The sequence below is a fragment of the Sapajus apella genome, unplaced genomic scaffold (assembly GCF_009761245.1).
Source record: "Sapajus apella isolate SASKATOON/1434 unplaced genomic scaffold, GSC_monkey_1.0 scaffold147, whole genome shotgun sequence".
Classification (NCBI taxonomy): Eukaryota; Metazoa; Chordata; class Mammalia; order Primates; family Cebidae; genus Sapajus; species Sapajus apella.
The window spans coordinates 1,171,669-1,190,835 of NW_022437087.1; the positions used below are offsets into that span (position 1 = coordinate 1,171,669).

General features: G+C 38.6%; 1 protein-coding gene and 1 pseudogene across 2 annotated transcripts in view; one reads left to right on the top strand and one right to left on the bottom strand.

Moving 5' to 3' along the window:
• Positions 1-19,167, bottom strand: part of HDGFL3 (HDGF like 3) — a 75,415-nt gene that overhangs the window by 27,727 nt on the left and 28,521 nt on the right. The window contains exon 2 of the mRNA XM_032264789.1: positions 1,936-2,012. Coding sequence (XP_032120680.1) covers positions 1,936-2,012 — 77 coding nt within the window. The remainder of the gene's footprint in view (positions 1-1,935; positions 2,013-19,167) is intronic.
• LOC116540968 lies at positions 5,156-6,447 on the top strand (annotated as a pseudogene). The gene has a single exon (XR_004264661.1). The product of XR_004264661.1 is annotated as an alpha-endosulfine pseudogene (transcript).

Sequence of the window (19,167 nt, forward strand, 5' to 3'; positions counted from 1 at the left end):
CTCACTTTTCACATACCTCCCCTGCATCATTTAATTAATTTTAATTTAATCAATAATTATGTTTTAAATACCACCATGGGCCAGGCACTGTGTTAAGCACTGTGTATGTAAGAGTAAACAACACTGACATCATTTCTGCCTTCAGAGAGGGTGAGCATTCATACTTGCCAGGGCAAGTATAATCTCAGGTCCAGGGACATCCAATACTTAGTAAAAGTTGAGCAGAACCAATGCTATGACAGGTTATTTGAAGTTCATTCTCCCCCAGGTGTTTCAAAATCTGCCTCTGGATGATCAAACCAGCAAAAAATCACATATGGATTACGGTACAACCAGAACACTTGGAGATGGGTTCTAAAAAAAAAGCAAACCAATGATACAAAAACAAAAGAGGGGAGGGAATAAGGAAAATGCAAAAATATGCATCAGAAAGCCCTATGTACTTATTACAAGTAAAACTTATTTTCTCCTTAATGTTTTTCTAGAGGTTGCTAGAAAGCAACCTTTCAAAGGAGAAAAACATGATCAGTTGCATAGTCCACGGTGTCTTTTACATAAAAATAATACAAAAGAAAATAAAACTAACTTCCTGAAATAAATTACAATTATTTCTCACAAGAAAAAAAAATCTGTCTTGAGAGGCTTCCCTGACTCTTTTTCAAGACAAGAATGAGGAAGATGTCGGGTGGCAAAGACAACAAGCTAAGAAAGTTCATGCCAGGCTCTGCTAACATTCAATGAACATAAGTGATGACCCTGAATTTGAAGACATTTAAAGATTTTTGTGATAGTTGTTAGCTTTTCTCCACATTTCCAATTTCTGTTCCATTTGTTTTCTTGGAAATAATCATATATGTTTTTAGGGTATCAAAGATTGTCAACCATTCCACAGTATTCACGCTCTACTTTTTTCCTATAATGGATATTTCTCCCAATTTTTAAAGCAGGGTACACAGTTGCCTAACTAGAGACTGTTTCTCAGCTTCCCTTGTAACTAGATGTGGCCACATGACCAAGTTCTTGTCACTGGAAAGAATGGAAGTATAAATGATATACAGTAAGTCCACACAATGTCGACAGGTTTTTGGAAACTGTGACAATGCTGAGCAAGAGATGTTATTTGACAGCCTGCTGTCTGATGTTTTCTTTAAAGTCACAGTTTCCAGGAACCTATCAACTTAAGGGAAGACCTAATGTATGTAACTTCCTTGTCATTTCCTTACAAGGAACACTTGTTCTTTACCTCTTCTCTTTCCTCCTTCTACTGCCTGCAGGATGCACATGTGCTGCTGAGCCAGTTTTTTTGTTTTAGTAGTGAGTGACAGGACAACAGAAGCAGCTTGGGTCCCTAGAGCAGAGTAGTCACCCCAATCTACCTCCCTACCTTCGAATTATTTCAAAAGAAAGAAGTAAACTTCTATATTATTTGAGATGCTGTATTTTTAGATTCCTTTATTACATTGGCATAGTCTGTACACCAACAAATACAGCTATAAAACCTAAAAAAAAGGTGGTATGCTTCCTTCAGGGCCCAACAAGGTGAAAGAGTCTAAGATGACATAACTTCGTACTGTGAAATATGAATGGAAAAAAATTTCTCTGGAAGGGGAATATATAAGGGCAATAAAAGAAATTACTGGGAGTGGTATAGCAACCACTCTAGGACTTAAAAGTGTCCTAGAGGAGACTTCTAGGTGATGACCAATATTTACACAGAAACACAAATGACATTCGAAAGCAAAGATATGCTTTTAGCCATAAAGGCTTCTATCATAAAAAGTATTTACATGAAGAAAAATACATGATTAAGTTTGGCAATTTTATATAATTGATTATAATGATTTTAACAAGATGTAAGATGTCACAGATCATTCAAAAAAAATGTAGCATAGCAGAGTCAAGTTAGAGCTGTTGCAACTATTTTTGCTAACTTACGTTTCATGGGTGCCAAAAAAGAAGATAGGATACTTGTTTGCTGGAGGCTTCACAGCTCCCTCTGGGAGTTCATCAATCTATGAAAGATAAATTTAGTTACTGAGTGAGTGGTTACCATAAATACAACGTTAAGCACTGTTCCAATAATTTACTGCTAATTTCAAAATAAAATCGATCAAAATCCAAATTGTTGTTCTTTTTAGAACTTTACAAAATGATTCTAAAGTTCCTATTTGGCCCATCACATGGAAGTTAACTCTAGGAATGGATTACAACCATTATAACAATTTATAAGCAGGAGCCAAAACTACTCATTTCCTTTGACTCAATTGAATTACTCCTGGGAATCCGTCCTAGTGAAAAATTAGAGTAACAACAACAAAAGAAACAAAAAGATGTACTTTTTTTGAGTAACAGTGAATACATATACATCCCTAGAAACATAAATACTATAGAATAATAAACAATTAACTTGATGAACTATTATGCAGTCATTAAAAGACATCATCTCTTGTCTGGACTACTACAAGTCTCTTTTCCCACCCATTTAAAGTAGAATTCCCTTTGAAAATGCACATCTGATTACGTCCCTTCCTTACTTCAAATCTATCTACAGCTTCTCACTGCCTACAGCATTCCTAGCTGTGCATCTGACTCACTTATGAAGCTTTTAAAAAATAAAGATATTTCAAGCCCTTCCTCAGATCTACCAATTCTTCCTCAGATCTATAGCTGAGGTTGAGAATCTCTGATAGGATAAAGTCAAAATTCCTTAGAATACTATATAACTACACAAACATTATTCCTTAGAATGTTTCAATAAAGGGTTTTGACCAGTCTAAACTCCTGTTACTTTTCTCCGCACATGCCATGGTTTGGCAGTGTGAAACTACATGGAGTTGTTAATAAGCATGCTATTTTCTTTCACGTAGCCTTCTCTGATGGTTGCACTTCTCCATCTTTCAGACATATAATATTCAATTACAAAAGTAAGTATTTACAAGAAGAAAATAAACCACAAGAAAACCGCCAGATCTTTTCTTCTGAGACATCGTCAGACAAGTTCCCAGAAATGCTTACATAGAAATGCTTTCTGGTTATAACCCAGCTTTCCCTCTCTACCTCAAACATGACAACTCCCAGCATTCATAGGTGTCCAGCAAGTGAAGAATCCTGAAATTTAAGTTTCATTAGCTTCATGGTAAATCCACCTCTGTATGTCACTCTCTCGAAGCAAGATCTAGGTACAAGTCTTGTGTACAACACTGTCACTTATTGGCTATGTGATCTTAGGCCAGTAACTCAACGGCAGTTTCTTTCTCTTCTCACATGTAACTACTGACACTCATCATATAGGGCTGCTGTGAGCAGATGAATGGTGGTTTAGAATCTCTGGCACATGCCAACTGCTTAATAAATGACAAGCAGTCGTTAACTGTTATTATTATCAGAGCCCCTAGAGAAAGAGCAGCTCTCCCCATGTGGCTTACAAAACCCTCCACTGCCCACCTCTTATCGACTGACTTCTCTGACTTTCCCCCATTGTTCCTGTCTGCCCTGTAAAGCCACATGACATGGCTGTGTGCAGACACATTTTAAAAATCACTTTTTTTGGGAAGGCTTACCAGACTGCCCATTGCAGAACTTAACGTTTTACTGCCATTAACTGCTGAATTCTGTATATGCTTCTATTGCTGAACTTTTTACCTAGTACGACTCTATTTTCAATTTATTCTCCTTCATTAGACTACGCAATTCTTGAATGCGGGAGCCATGTCTTATTAAAAATTGTATCCCTGCTAGTGAGCACAGTATCTGGCACATAGTGATTCTTGATCTTTGTTTTCAAAATGATAAAAGTCACTCTGGGTGAGTCAGTGCGTGAGTAGTAAATGGATTTGAATGTCTAGAACAGTATCGTATACCACTGTAAACTTATAAGTACTTTGTACTTAGGCTACACTAAATTTATAAAAATAATTTTTCCTTCTTGAATAAAAAAATAACTTTGGCTTGCTGATTTTTTTATAATACTATACACACATACATGCTTGGTGACTTGGAAATAATCTAAGTGTGCCATTGCTGTGTCCCCCGCCCTGCTCCTCTGAGATCTTGGTGCAGCAGGACTCTCTCTGCTCCCCGCTCAGGCAGATCTCTAGGCAATCAGAGAACGAGCTTGCCTGGATCAGCAACCTGAGTCACTCCATCCCTCCTGTGCAGAGATCTTGGTGCAGGAGGGCCCTCCACTCCACACCCAGGCTGATCTCCAGGTATTTGGAGCACCCATTCACCTGGATCAGCAGTCTGATCCATTCTTCCATTCCTATGCAGAGATCCTGGTGCAGGGAGGCTTTGTTCCACGCCCAGGCAGATCTCTAGGCACTCAAAGCAGCAGCTCACCTAGATCAGCAGCCTGAGTTGCCCCATTCCTCCTGTACAGAGTTTGTGGTGCAGGGGGACCCCTCTCTGCTTCAAACCTAGGCAGATCTCCAGGAATCTGGAGTACCCATTCTCCTGGATTAGGAGTTTAGGCCACCCTCAATTCCTGGGCAGAGAACATGGGATCGAAGAGGTTCCCCAGCTCCATACCTAGGTACACTTCCGGGTGCTTGGTGGCTGCCCACTGGATTCTCACTCTGCACTGGTGCTTGTGCTGGCAATTAGGGGACCCATCTGGTCCAGCCCCACCCTTCATGCACCTCCCCACGCCAGGCTCAGAACACTGTGCAGGCCACAATGCAGTTGATTGCCTGAGGCAATAGAAAGCTTCCAACAGCAAACAAGGATCAAGTATATACCCATCACATTGACTGCAGTCGACTCTTACTTGTAAGTGCCATCTACAGGCTTGTAAGTCAAACTGCATAGCCCAATGTAAAACCCACCAAAAGAAGTGCATAGGGCTATAAAAACGAAGCCAAAAATACCCAGCATTCTCTACAGTCATACTCCCTAGAGAGGGGATAAAACAATAAGGGAAAAAATAATAGCATCATCAAGAAAGAAAGAAATAGAAAAAAATCCCACTCACACGAAAATAATTACAAAAACTAGAAGTGCCAGTGTCCCCTGATGAGAAAGAGCCAATGAAGAATTCTGGCAGCATGAGAAAGCTGAATGTAATGAGACTACCACAGGATTGCACTAGTTCTTCAGCAGTGGTCTCTAACCAAAATGGAAACTCAGGAATGACAGATAAAGAATTCAAAGCGGACTGAGCAACCCTAGTGACAGGAGTCGAAGTAGCAGCGCAGATTGTCCCCGTTTCCCCTCCCCCTTCCCTTCTCCGGTTGCCTTCCTGGGCCCCCTACACATCACAGTCCCGGTCCCGCCATGTCCCAGAAACAAGAAGAGAACCCTGCGGAGGAGACCGGTGAGGAGAAGCAGGACGCGCAGGAGAAAGAAGGCATTCTCCCTGAGAGAGCTGAAGAGGCAAAGCTAAAGGCCAAATACCCAAGCCTAGGACAAAAGCCTGGAGGTTCTGATTTACTCATGAAGAGACTCCAGAAAGGGCAAAACTACTTTGACTCAGGAGACTACAACATGGCCAAAGCCAAGATGAAGAATAAGCAGCTGCCAAGTGCAGGACCAGACAAGAACCTGGTGACTGGTGACCACATCCCCACCCCACAGGATCTGCCCCAGAGAAAGTCCTCGCTCGTCACCAGCAAGCTTGCAGGGTAACCTGAGCCCCCCTCTCTTCCCCTTCCTCAACCACTGGACTTTTATATATTATAGGCAGGGATCAAATGGTCACCTAGTGAGATCTCAGCTTGCTAGCCAGAAATGACTGTGATTCTTCTGGGAGCTGCTGAGAAGGTAATGTAGGTTAAAGAGGGGCTCTGAGTTCATTACTTTGGTTAAATTGAGACTTCCACACCCACCCTGTAGTCCAGGTAGGGCCCAGATATAGGAAAGACTAGGATTGGAAAAACTGCAGATGCCTTTTTTGTGTGAGAAACTGGAGAGATGTGATTTCTCTTTTTTGGAGAGAATGTCCCAAAATTGATTACGCTGAGCCTTTGGAATAATTTGGCAGGTTAACAAATTATTAACATCCCAAGGCTAACATAACATAGTTGGGAAAGGTAGATTGAGTAAGACGTGTTTTCTGTGCTTCTAAGTGTTCTGTCCCTTGGGCTGCTATTGCTTCGGGTTTCCATTATGGCAGGTTTAGAAAATCCTTAAAAAGAAAAATTGATTTGCTTGCCAAAAGCTACAATGCCCCCTTAGGCTTCATTACTTAGTATCTCTTACAGTTTGCTCTGGCTCTCAAATAATGTAAAGATTGATGAATATTATTCACAGAAAATGGGCACCTTCTCTCTCTTTTCCAGCATGTTGCTTTTGAAAGTATCATGGGATAGTGGGAAGAGCATCGGTTTAGGAGTCAAGATATCTGGGTTCTGGTTCTACTCAGTCTCGGCAGAGCTGACGTATAACCTTGGTTAAGTCATTTAGCCTCTGGATTTCTATTTCCTCATCTGTAAAATAGAATTAAATGTATGTATTAAAAAAAGAAAATCCAAAGCATGGATTGTAAAGAAGCTCAACGAGATCCAAGACAAAGCTGAAAATTAACATAAAGAAACTTCTAAAACAATCCAGGAAATGAAGGACGAGATAAACAACTTCAAAATCAGAGCTTCCGGAATTAAAAAAAAAAAACTCAAGGAATTTCAAAATACAACTGAAAGCTTTAGAAATAGACTGGACCAAGCAGAAAAAAGAATTTCAGACTTGAAGACTGGTCTTTTGAACTAGCTTAGCCAGACAGAAATAAGGAAAAAAGATTTATAAAAAGTGAACAATCTTTGAGACATATTGAATTATATAAAATGATAAAATCTGTGAATTACTGACATTCCTAAGAGAGAAGAAAAAGGAAACAACCAGGAAAATGTCTTTGAGGGAGTAATTCAAGAAAATTTCCCAAATGTTAGTAAAGAAGTAGATTCTTCAACACTGGCAAGAAAAAACACTGGTGAGATACTATACAAAATGAACATCACCAAGGCATACAGTCACTAGAAGGTCCAACGTCAACTCTAAAGAAATTCCAACCAAGAATTTCATATCTTGCCAATAAGTTTCATGGGCAGAAATAAAGGAGAAAGAAAATCTTTTCCAGACAAGCAAATGCTAAAGGAATTCGTTACTACTAGACCAGTCTTAGAAGAGTTTTTAAGGAAGCTCTTAACATGGAAACAAAGAATAATACCTGTTACCAGAAAAACACACTTGGGTACATAGCCTGCAGACCCTATAAAGTAACCACACAATAGAAGTACAAAACAACTATATTGGTCTGTTCCCACATGGCTATCAAGAACCACCCGAGATACAGTAATTTATAAAGAAAAGTGGTTTAACTGGCTCATGGTTCCGCAGGCTGTACAGGAAGCATGGCTAGGGAGGCCTTAGGAAACTTACAATCATGGTGGAAGGTGAAGAAGAAGGAGGCACATCATACATGGCCAGAGCAGGAGGAAGAGAGAAAAAGGAGGGAGGTACTACATACTTTTAAACAAGATCTCATGAGAACTCACCATCACAGGAACAGCAAGGAGGAAATCTGTCCCTGTGATCCTGTCACCTCCCACCAGGCCCCTCCTTCAACACTGGGATTTCAATTTGACATGAGATATGAGCAGAGACACAAATCAAACCATATCAGCATCCAATAACTTCATGATAGAATCAAAACCTTGCATATCAATATTAACCTTGACTATAAATGGTCTAAATGCACCACTTAAAAGGTACAGAGTGGCAAATGGGATAAGAAAACAAAGCTTATCTGTCACCTGTCTTCAAGAGACCCATCTTAGATGTAATGACACTCATAAGCTCAAAGTAAAGGTTTGGAAAAAGATCTACCATGTAAATGGAAAACACAAAAGAATAGGATTAGCTATACTTAGATAAAACAGACTTCATATCAAAAACAGTAAAAAAGGACAAAGAAGGCTGGGTGTGGTGGCTTGCGCCTGTAATCCCAGCATTTTGTGAGGCTGAGGCAGGCGGATCACTTAGGTCAGGAGTTCAAGACAAGCCTGGCAAACATGGTGAAACCCCGTCTCTACTAAAAATACAAAAAAATTAGCTAAGCATGGTGGCAGATGCCTGTAATCCCAGATACCTGCAAGGCTGAGGCAGGAGAATTGCTTGAGCCCAGGAGGCGGAGATTGCAGGGAGCCAAGATCACGCCACTGCACCTCTAGCCTGGGTGGCAAAGTGAGACTCCATCTCAAGGAAAAAGAAAAAAAAAAAAAAAAAAGGACAAAAAAGGGCAGTACATCATCATGAAGAGTTCAATTCAACAAGAAGGTTTAATCACTCTAAATATATACACATTCAACACTGGAGCTCCCAGACTCATAAAATAAGTACTTCTAGACCAAAAAGACTTAGCCACAGAACAACAGTGGGGGACTTCAGCACCCCACTGACAGCATGCCAGCATTAGACAGATCACTGAAGTAGAAAACAAAGACATTCTGGATTTAAACTCAACACTTGGATCTAATAACAACCACAGAATGCTCCACCCACCAACCAGAGTATTCATTCTTCTCATCTGCACACAGAACATACTCCAAGACAGACCACAAGCTTGGCCATAAAGCAAATCTCAATAAACTAAAAGATAAAAATTCATACCAATCATACTCTCAGGCCATAGTGGAATAAAAACAGAAATGAACACCAAGAAGATCTCTCAAAACCACACAATTACATGGAAATTAAACAACTTGCTCCTGAATGACTTTTAGGTAAACAATGAAATCAAGGCAGAAATAAAAGAATTCTTTTAAATAAATAAAAACAGAGATGTAACATACCAAAAATCTCAGGGATGCAGCAAAAGCAGTGTTAAGAGGAAAGTTCATAGTGCTAAACCTCAAAATACTAGAAATATCTCAAAATAATGATCTAACATCTTCCCCAGAGGAACTAGAAAAACAAGAACAAATGAACCACAAAGCTAAAAAAAGATAGAATGAAATCAGAGTGCAATTGAATGAAATGGGACCCAAAATTCCATGCAAGGATCAATCAAACTAAAAGTTGGTTCTTTGAAAGGATAAACAAGATTGATAGACCATTAACAAGATTAACAAAGAAATGGAAAGATAAGCACAATCAGAAGTGACAAAGGCAATATTACAACCAATTCCACAGAAATGCAAAAGATCCTCAGACTATTATGAATACCTCTATGCACACAAACAAGAAAATCTAGTAACAGGTACATTCCTGGAAAGATTCAATCAGAAAGAAATCGAAACACTGAACAGATCAATATTGAATCCTTAAGGTGAATCAGTAATAAAAAACCTACCCCAAAAAATTCTCAGACCAGATGGATTCACAGTCAAATTCTATCAGATGTACAACGAAGAACTGTACCAATTCTATTGAAATTATTCACAGAAATTGAGGAGGGATGCCTCCCCAATTCATTGTACAAAGCCAGCATCATCCTAATACCAAAACCTGGCAAAGACACAACAAAAGGAAAAAAGCTACAGGCCAATATCCCTGATGAAAACTGATGCAAAAATCCTTAACAAAAATACTAGCAAACTGAATTCAACACCACATCAAAAAGTTAATTCACCATGATCAAGCAGGTTTCATTTCTGGAATGCAAGGTTGGTTCAACATATAGAAATCAATAAATGTGATTCACCACATAAACAAAATGAAAAACAAAAGCCACATGATCATCTCAACAGGCTCAGAAAAGGCTTTTGATAAAATTCTTTCATGATCAAAACGATTAAAAAACTAGGTATTGAAGGAACATACCTCAAAATAGTAAGAGCCATATATGATAAACCTACAGCCAGTATCATACCAAACACACAAAAACTAGAAGCATGCCCCTCGAGAATTGGAACAAGACAAGGATGCTCACCCTCACCACTCCTATTCAACATAGTACTGGAATGCCAGCCAGAGCAATCAGGCAAGAGAAAGAAATTAAATAAATAATATAAATAAAAAAAGAAGTCGTCAAAACTATCTCTCTTTGCTGATGATATGATTTCAGATCTTAAAGACCCTAGGCCAGGCACGGTGGCTCATACCTGTAATCCCAGTACTTTGGGAGCCCGAGGAGGGCAGATAACTTGAGGTCAGGAGTTCAAGACCAGTCTGGTCAACATGCTGAAATCCCGTCTGTGCTAAAAATACCAAAATTAGACAGGTGTGGTGGCATGCGCCTGCAATCCCAGCTACTTGAGAGGGTGAGACATGAAAATAGCTTGAATGTGGGAGGCGAGGTTGCAGTCAGCCAAGACTGTGCCACTGCACTCAAGCCTGGGTAACAGAACAAGAGTCCATCTCAAAACAAACAAACAAACAAACAAACAAACAAACAAACATCCCTAAACACTCTGTCAAAAGCCTCCTAGTAACTGATAAATGACTTCAATAAAGTTTCTGGATATAAAATCAACGTACAAAAATCAGTAGCACTTCTATACACCAGCAACATTCAAGCTGAGAGCCAAATCAAGAATGCAATCCTGTTTAAAATAGCTGCACAAAAAACAAAACACCTAGGAATACATCTAACCAAGGAGGTGAAAGATCTCTACAAGGAGAACTACAAAGCACTGCTAAAAGAAATCACAGATGACACGAACAAATGGAAAAACATTCCATGTTCCTGCATTAGAATAATCAGTATTGTTCAAATGGCCAAACTGCCCAAAGCTATCTAAAGATTCAATGCTGTTTCTATCAAACTACCAAGGTCATTTTTCACAGAACTAGAAAAAACTATTCTAAAATTCACATGGAAACAAAAAAGAACCTGAATAGCCAAAGCAACCCTAAGCAAAAAGAACAAAGCTGCAGACATCACATTACCTGACTTTAAACTATACTATAAGACCACATTAACCAAAATGGCATGGTACTGGTACAAAAACAGACACATAGACCAATGGAACATAATAGAGAACCCAGAAATAAAGCCACATATCTAGAACATTCTGATTTTTGACAAAGTGGACAAAAATAAGTAACAGAGAAAGAACTCCCTATTTCATAAGTGGTGCTGGGATAGCTGGCTAGCCAAATGCAGAAGAATGAAACTGGACCTGTAACTTTTACCATATAAAAAACCATAACTTGGCCGGGCACAGTGGCTCAAGCCTGTAATCCCCCAGCACTTTGGGAGGCCGAGGCGGGCGGATCATGAGGTCAAGAGATTGAGACCATCCTGGCCAACATGGTGAAACCCCATCTCTACTAAAAATACAAAAAAATTAGCTGGGCGTACTGGTGTGCGCCTGTAGTCCCAGCTACTCGGGAGGCTGAGGCAGGGGAATTGCTTGAACCCCAGAGGCGGAGGTTGCAGTGAGCCAAGATAGCGCCACTGCACTCCGGCCTGGCGCCTGGCAACAAAGTGAGACTCTGTCTAAAAAAAACAAAAACAAAAACAAAAAAACGTAACTCAAGATGGATTAAAGTTCTAAATGTAAGACCTCAAACTAGAAGAATCCTAGAAGAAAACCTAGGAAGCGCCATTTTGGACACAGGCCTTGGGAAAGAATTTATGACTAAGTCCTTAAAAGCAATGCAACTCAAACAAAAACTGACCAGCTGGACCTAATGAATCTAAGCAAATTAATGCAGGAACAGAAAACAAAGTACTGCATGTTCTTACTTATAAGTGGGAGCTAAGTAATGAGTATGCATAGACGTAAAAATGAGAACAGTAGACACTGGGGCAAAAGGGGATGGGAGGGAGGGGGACAAGGGTTGAAAAATTAACTGTTAAGTACCTGGGTGATGGGATCATTCATACCTAATACCTCAGCGTCATGCAGTACACCCAGATAACAAATCTGCACGTTTCCCTGAACCTAAAATAAAAGCTGAAAATACATTTAAAATAAAAAAAGAATATGGTATGAACATGGTTTCCTCTTTTTATCTCCCCTTTTCTTTCTTTGTTTTTGAGACGGAGTCTAGCTCTTGTTGCCAGGCTGGAGTGCAGTGGCACGATCTCAGCTCACTGTATCCTCTGTCTCTTGGGTTCAAGCAATTCCCCTGCCTCAGGTACCCGAGCAGCTGGGACTACAGGTACAAGCCACCATGCCCAGCTAGTTATTTGTATTTTAGTAGAGATGGGGATTCACCATGTTGGGCGTGATGGTCTCAATCTCCTGACCTCATGATCTGCCTGCCTCGGCCTCCCAAAATGCTGAGATTACAGGTGTGAGCCACCCAGTCTTATCTCCTTTTTTCCCTCACCCTTGGCAATTTATCACCAAAATACTAAAGAAATTATCTCAAAGGTCACCAGTAACATTCCCCTTCCCAGTCTGTATCTTCTTGTCCTCTCTATGGCTCTGCTATGGCTTAAAGGGCTCCCCTCCATTGTTAATGTAATAGTATTAAGAGGTGGGACTTTTCAGGGTGATTAGGCCTTGAGGGCTCCTCTGTCATGAATGGAATTTAATGCTTATAAATAAAGGAGCTGAGAGAAGTTGGTTCTCTCTTGCCCTTCTGCCTTTGGCCATGTAAAAATACACCAAGAAGGCCCTCACAAGATGCTGGTGACTTCCTCTTGGATTTCTCAGCTTCCAGCACTGTGAAGAATAAATTTCACAATTCACCCTTGAACAACAGGCATTGGGGCACTGACCTCCTACAGAGCTGAAAATCCATATACAACTTTGACTCCCCCAAAACTTAATTACTAATAGTCTACGAAGCCTTACCAATAACACAAACAGCAGATTAACACGTATTTTGTATATGTATTATATACTATATTATTAAAGTAAGCTAGAGAATGAATGTTATGAAGAAAATCATAGCCCAGATTCAGTGGCTCACGCCTGTAATCCTAGCACCTTGGGAGGCGAAGGTGGGTGGATCACCTGAGCTCAGGAGTTCAACACCAGTCTGGTCAATATGGTGAAACTCTGTCACTACTAAAAATACAAAAATTAGCCAGGTGCAGTGGCGCATGCCTATAATCCCAGCTACTCAGAAGGCTGAGGCAGGAGAATCACTTGAACCTGGGTGGTGGTGGTTACAGAGAGCTGAGATTGCGCCACTGCACACCAGCCTGGATGACGGAGCAAGAGACTCCATCTCAAAAAAAGAAAAAAAAAGAAAGAAAAAGAAACTATATTTACTATTCATCAGGTAGCAGTGGATCATCACAAAGGTATTCATCTTTGTAGTCTTCAGAAGACTAAGGAGGAATAAAAGAAGGGGTTGGAGGCCAGGCACAGTGGCTCACACGTGTAATCTAATCCTGGCACTTTGGGAGGCCAAGGCGGGTGGATCTCCTGATGTCAGGAGTTCAAGACCATCTGGCCAACATGGTGAAACTCTGTCTCTTTAAAAAAAAAAAAAAAAAAGGGAGGGGGGGTTGGTCTTGCTGTCTCAGAAGTGACAGGTGGAAGAAAATTCACGTAGAAGTGGACTCACAAACTTCAAACCCATGTTGTTCAAGAGTCAACTGCATTCAGTTTCACATATTTTTTTGTAGTAAAACAAACCCTTATCATTCTTGACAACCTTCTCCTCTCTTGGTTTCCACAGTTCTACAGATGGTTTCTGACTTACAATGGTTTGACTTAAAATTTTTCAACTTTATGTTACTAAATTCATACACATTCAGTAGAAACCACACTTCAAGTACTCACAACCATTCTATTTCTCGCTTTCGGCACAGTATGCAATAAATTACATGAGATACTCAACACTGTTATAAAATAGGCTGTGTGTTAGAGAATTTTGCCCAGCGGTATGTAGGCTAACGTAAGTGTTCTCAGCATGTTTAAGGCAGGCTAGGATAAACTAAGAAGTTTGGTAGTTTAGGTGTATTAAAAGCATTTTTGACTTAAAATATTTTCAACTTAAGATGGGTTTATTGGGACACAGTGCCTTGAAAGTTGTGTACTCTTGTCTGGTTCTCTTACTTTCTAACTACTTCACCAATATGTTTCTCTGGTTTTTCTCCTTCTAATCTAGTGATTTTAGATGTTTCTCTAAGTTTCATTCCAGGATCTCATCTACTTTGAAATTATGTTCTCTTTCCAAGCAACCCCATTCACTTAAATGATTTTAACTTTTGTCTTTATTTTTATGGACTCCCAAATTTCCACCTCTAGCCTCAAATTTTCCTTTGAACTCCAGGGATAAAATTACAAACATCTACAAATCATTTCCTTTATAGGTCCTATAAGTAGCTTAAACTCAAGAAAAGACTACAATAGGAAAAAAAGCATACTCACAGTTTAAAGAATTAGAAAAAGGCTCTGGTATCCATTCTCTTGAAGAAGTCTGCAGGCCTTCTTAACTAACATACGGCAACAGACTGAGGATTACTATACCATCCCAAATTCATCTTTGAACTGCATGAACCATCTGTCACAGAGCAAAGATGTTCTGATGTACGAAGAAAAGATGGACTTTGAGTCTAGAAACTATTATTAACATTTAAGTAAGACTGGTTTTGATTTAAATTGTGATACTGAAGGTATCACTGAATCTCTTGAGGCCTCAACTTTCAAATCTGTAAAATGAGATGGCTGGGTTAGGGAACCTCTAGATTTCCTTCAAGTCCTGAAATTCCAAGGCTTGTCTACAACTGAATTAATGTCCTCTGAATCTATTTTCCTTCCTACTTTAATTATTGTCATACTCTGATCTTTTGGGTGTTTTCTTAAGCACCACATTCAGCTGCTCACTGAATCCTGTCAGTTTAACCCCTGAAATGTCTCTCAAAGTGAGCTCAATTTCCATTACTAAATTTAGTTATCTATATCAAGTTCTTATCTTTTGGCAAGGACATTATAGCAGTTTTTCAAAATATCTCCTTGTTCCCAGGATTTCCCATTACCTACTGTAAAACTTCTGTAAAAATCCTATACGTTACACTGAGTATCACCCTAAAAAAAAAAAAACTCAAAATGAATCTGAATATACATAACATACAGTAAAAAACATGTGACATAAAATGTATCAACTTAACCATTTTAAAATATATAGTTTAGTAGTCTTAAGTATATTCACATTACTGTGTTCCTCAGAAAATGAATAATTATGTTCTAAATGGCCATAATACAATTTAAAATGTAAATGTATATGGTTATGTATGTGATAGGCACTGAATTATTAGGTGATAAAACATTAACACATCATGTACTTTACTTTTGTGAGAAACAAAGTGAAAGGTTTAAAAAAATCCTTTAAAACTTCTTTCAAACAAAAACAACTTTTCGTTAAGCTCTTCCTTTGCTATAATGTAGTTATCTAATAATATCTACTGCAGAGGTTGCAATCTGGTGGCCCTCAAGCCATTTATGGCCTGAAGATGTTTTGTTTGGCTCATACAGTGTTTTCAAAAATTTGAGTTAGTTATAAACACTTAAAAACTAGAAGACTCACATTAAAATCCACATTCATGACTTCTGTAAAAAAAAATATGAAAATGAAGAAATCTAGCAACACTAAGCTTGCATTCCCACATGCAAACAATTAGCTGAAGATGGTCAACCACAGTTGCCCACTTTAGACAAAGTATGTGTTCTAAGTCTGTCACACTCTCTACCACTCTATCTATAACATTGTCAATGCCTTCTTTCCTTATTGACGTGGCTTGCTTAGCCCCTTTGAGTATTTGAGTTTGGACTCCCTGGAACAAATATTGAAAAAAACAGAAGCCAGCCTTACTAGTATGCTGGTTCCTTCACGAGTTAAATAATGTTTTGACACGCATTCACTTTATATTTTTATGAGTCTTGTTTTTAGCTTTTGAAAGTTATACTTTGACAATGTTGGAAATACATCAAGATGTTCAAGTACCTATCTACACTTTGGCTTCTAGAGTGAATATCAAGTGGCAACAAAACTTTACTTTTATTGATTTTTCTGTTTCTCTACTGTTTGTTTTACTGACTTTGTATTTTTACTGTTGTTCTGATGAAACAAAACATTCATGGCTTAACACACAACACCCAACACTGGACAGATGAGACAGATTCTTACTCATGTTTGATTCTGATTCTGGTTCTGCACAGACAGTAGTAAGTTTATTCCCTATAATGGGATGACAGGGACCTAATCTCCGTTGGATGTGGCATGGCAAAGAATCTGATACATTAGTCTTTTGGCTTGCAGAGGAATATGTCTTGCTTCAATTAGAAAGAAGAAAAGTCCTTTGAGATCTAGACTGCTATTTGTGTCCTGTGTTTTCTTTCACTGGTAGATGAAGTCATAGCCTGAAGCTACAAGACTCAGTGTGACTGTACTTGAGAAAGTGAAACGTTGTCCTATCTCTAGAAAGGTTATTAAGAAATTAGATTTAAATCTCTTAAATAAAAGCTCTGTGCCGGGCATGGTGGCTTATGCCTGTAATCCCAGCACTTTGGGAGGATGAGGTGGGTGGATCACAAGAGACCAGCCTGGCCAATATGGTGAAACCCCATCTACTAAAAATACAAAAAAATTAGCTGGGCTTGGTGGCACATGCCTGTAATCCCAGTTACTCGGGAGGCCGAGGCAGGAGAATTGCTTGAATCTGAAAGGCGGAGACTGAAGTGAGCAGAGATTGCGCCACTGCATTCCACCCTGGGCAACAGCGTGAGACTGTCTCAAAAAATAAAAATAAATTAAAACTCTGTTTTTAATTGGTTTATAGACATGATAAGACTTAAGAAATCTAACATAAAAGGAATATAAGAATCCTTAAGAAATACAAAGCTGAATTTTGAAATCTAAAATGTGGCAGCATTTTTGTTGTTTGCTTGCTTTGCTCACTGCAGAGACATTAAGGGGATACATAGATTAGAAATTTAGGCTCTTCCTTTAGAGCCTGCAAATCTGTAGCCCCATGGACTGGGGACCAGGGGGAAACAGGCTCATTTTCCATAGAAAACTTATTCTCACAGTTTCATCCCTGGACCTTCACTATCAGTGTCACTGGGACTCATTAGAAATGCTTATTCTCAGTCCCAAACAAAGGCTTATAGACTCTGGGAAAGAATCAGTGTTTTTAGGCGCCTCCAGGTGACTTTGATGCATATTGTAAGACATTTCATCCTCTTGCTGTAGTTCCTGTGCACAGGTTGCTTTCGTTTCTTGTAATCAACATGCATCTCCTCTAACTCGGCAGGATTTTTGCACTGAGATTGCAAAAATACATTGGTGCAAGTTGGTTTCCCTAATTCTTTGAAACAAGTACAAAATGTCAAATTTCCTATTTTTTATTAAAGGGGAACTATACTATATTAATTGTGGTATCCTTTTAAGAAAAACCCCTTCTCATCTCACAAACACTACTAGCTTAGAAACTTTTTTTTTTTTTGAGACAGAGTCTCATTCTGTTGCCCAGGCTTGAATGCAGTGATGCGATCTCAGGTCACTGCAACCTCTGCCTCCTGGGTCCAAGAGATTCTCCTGCCTCAGCCTCCTATGTAGCTGGGATTATAGGCACATGCCACTATGCTCAGCTAATTTTTTGTATTTTTAGTAGAGACAGGGTTTCACCAAGTTGGCCAGGCTGATCTTTAACTCCTGACCTGAAGTGATCCGTGTGCCTCAGTCTCCCAAAGTGCTGGGATTATAGATGTGAGCCATTTTGAATTTTTATATAAGAATCGAAATTCAAATAATCAAAGTGAATCCTTGAACAAATCAGACTGGTTTGATAATTTTGGTTTTAAAATACCTATTCATCCTTGTCTGAATTTAATTGCCATAGAGTGTGTAATATAAGCAAATGTTTGATTTTTTAAAATAAGATTTGGGTTGTTTGCTCATAAAGACAAAAATAACATTTTTGAACTCATATAAGGTCCACTGTTAAGCTAATATTACTCCATATAATAATTTAAAAATATATAAACTTGAATTATAAAATGTAAATTTTGAATTCTGACACACTTTAAAAAATTTCAACAGTATGTTCTGTAGTTTGCTAGATTAAACATAATTTCTAATATTCCTGGCAAACTTCAAGACCCTATGCTAACATTAAGTCATGTTAATTAATGGATAATCTTTGCATATTTGAATTTTTAAGACAGAAATATAAAAACATTGGTCACCAAGTCAAGTATATGTGTGTGCGAATGTGTGTGTGTGTGTTTGTGTGTGTATGTATCTGTTTTTAATTTTTATATGTTAAGTAGTATTTTTACAGTTTAGGAAGATACAGAAAAAATGTGTAACATGTATATTATGTGTGTCCATGAACTTTACCGGTTTGCTACAAAAATTTCATATGACATAATTTCTGAGTTGCTTAACTCCGTGAAACAGCAACTAGTTGCTTTGGTTGTTACAATTAACATGAAGATTGAGATGATATTAAAAACAATAGTGGTACAAAAGTACAACTGCATATGCAAGATGGATGTATTTTTGTTTATTAATGGGAAAAGATTAGTTTTGTTCATAAAGTATGTGGGTTTCTTTCAAAATATGCCAAGAGAATAACGAAGGACAAAACCTGGATGAATACTGAAAGCTGTGAAGGTTTGTAGAAAGGGAAATTTATTTGCTTTGAACTGTAATAACTCCAAATAACAGTCCAAAAACATACAATGAAACACTAAAATTGCTGAAGTTGGCTCAGTTTTAATAAATTTCTTCATAAGATTAAAAAAGGAAAGCTTTCGAATCCATTAATGTCAAATATTTGTTAATACGAACCTAAAAGTTTGTTTTCTGTTAAAATAACAAACTGGTCTTGGATAATTCTATCTGATCTTAAAAAGACATAATAAGGGTTATTCTTCACCCTCTAAATAGTCTAAGTACCAGAGATTACATATTTCACTAGAATAATCTACTGAACTTTGTGTTGACTCTTGTCATACTCTTAAGTTTATTTTTAAATAAACAAAAGTTCCTCATCTAGCCTGGGCAACATAGGCAGACCCTATCTCTACAACAACAATAAAATTAGCCAGGTCTCGGTGGTGCATGCCTGCGGTCCCAGATACACAGGCAGCTTCGGAGGGAGGACTGCTTAAGCCCAGGAGTTTGAGGCTGCAGTGAGCCATGACTCCATTCCAGCCTGGGTGACAGAGTGAGACCCTGTCTCAAAAAATAAAAAATAATTAAAAAGTAAAAAAATAAGTTCCTCATTTCTGATAGAGCTAAAATTCTTTTAGAAAAACTGGGTTACCATTTTCTATGTCTATTTAAAACATTATATTGTTGTTTTGATTAATTCATTAT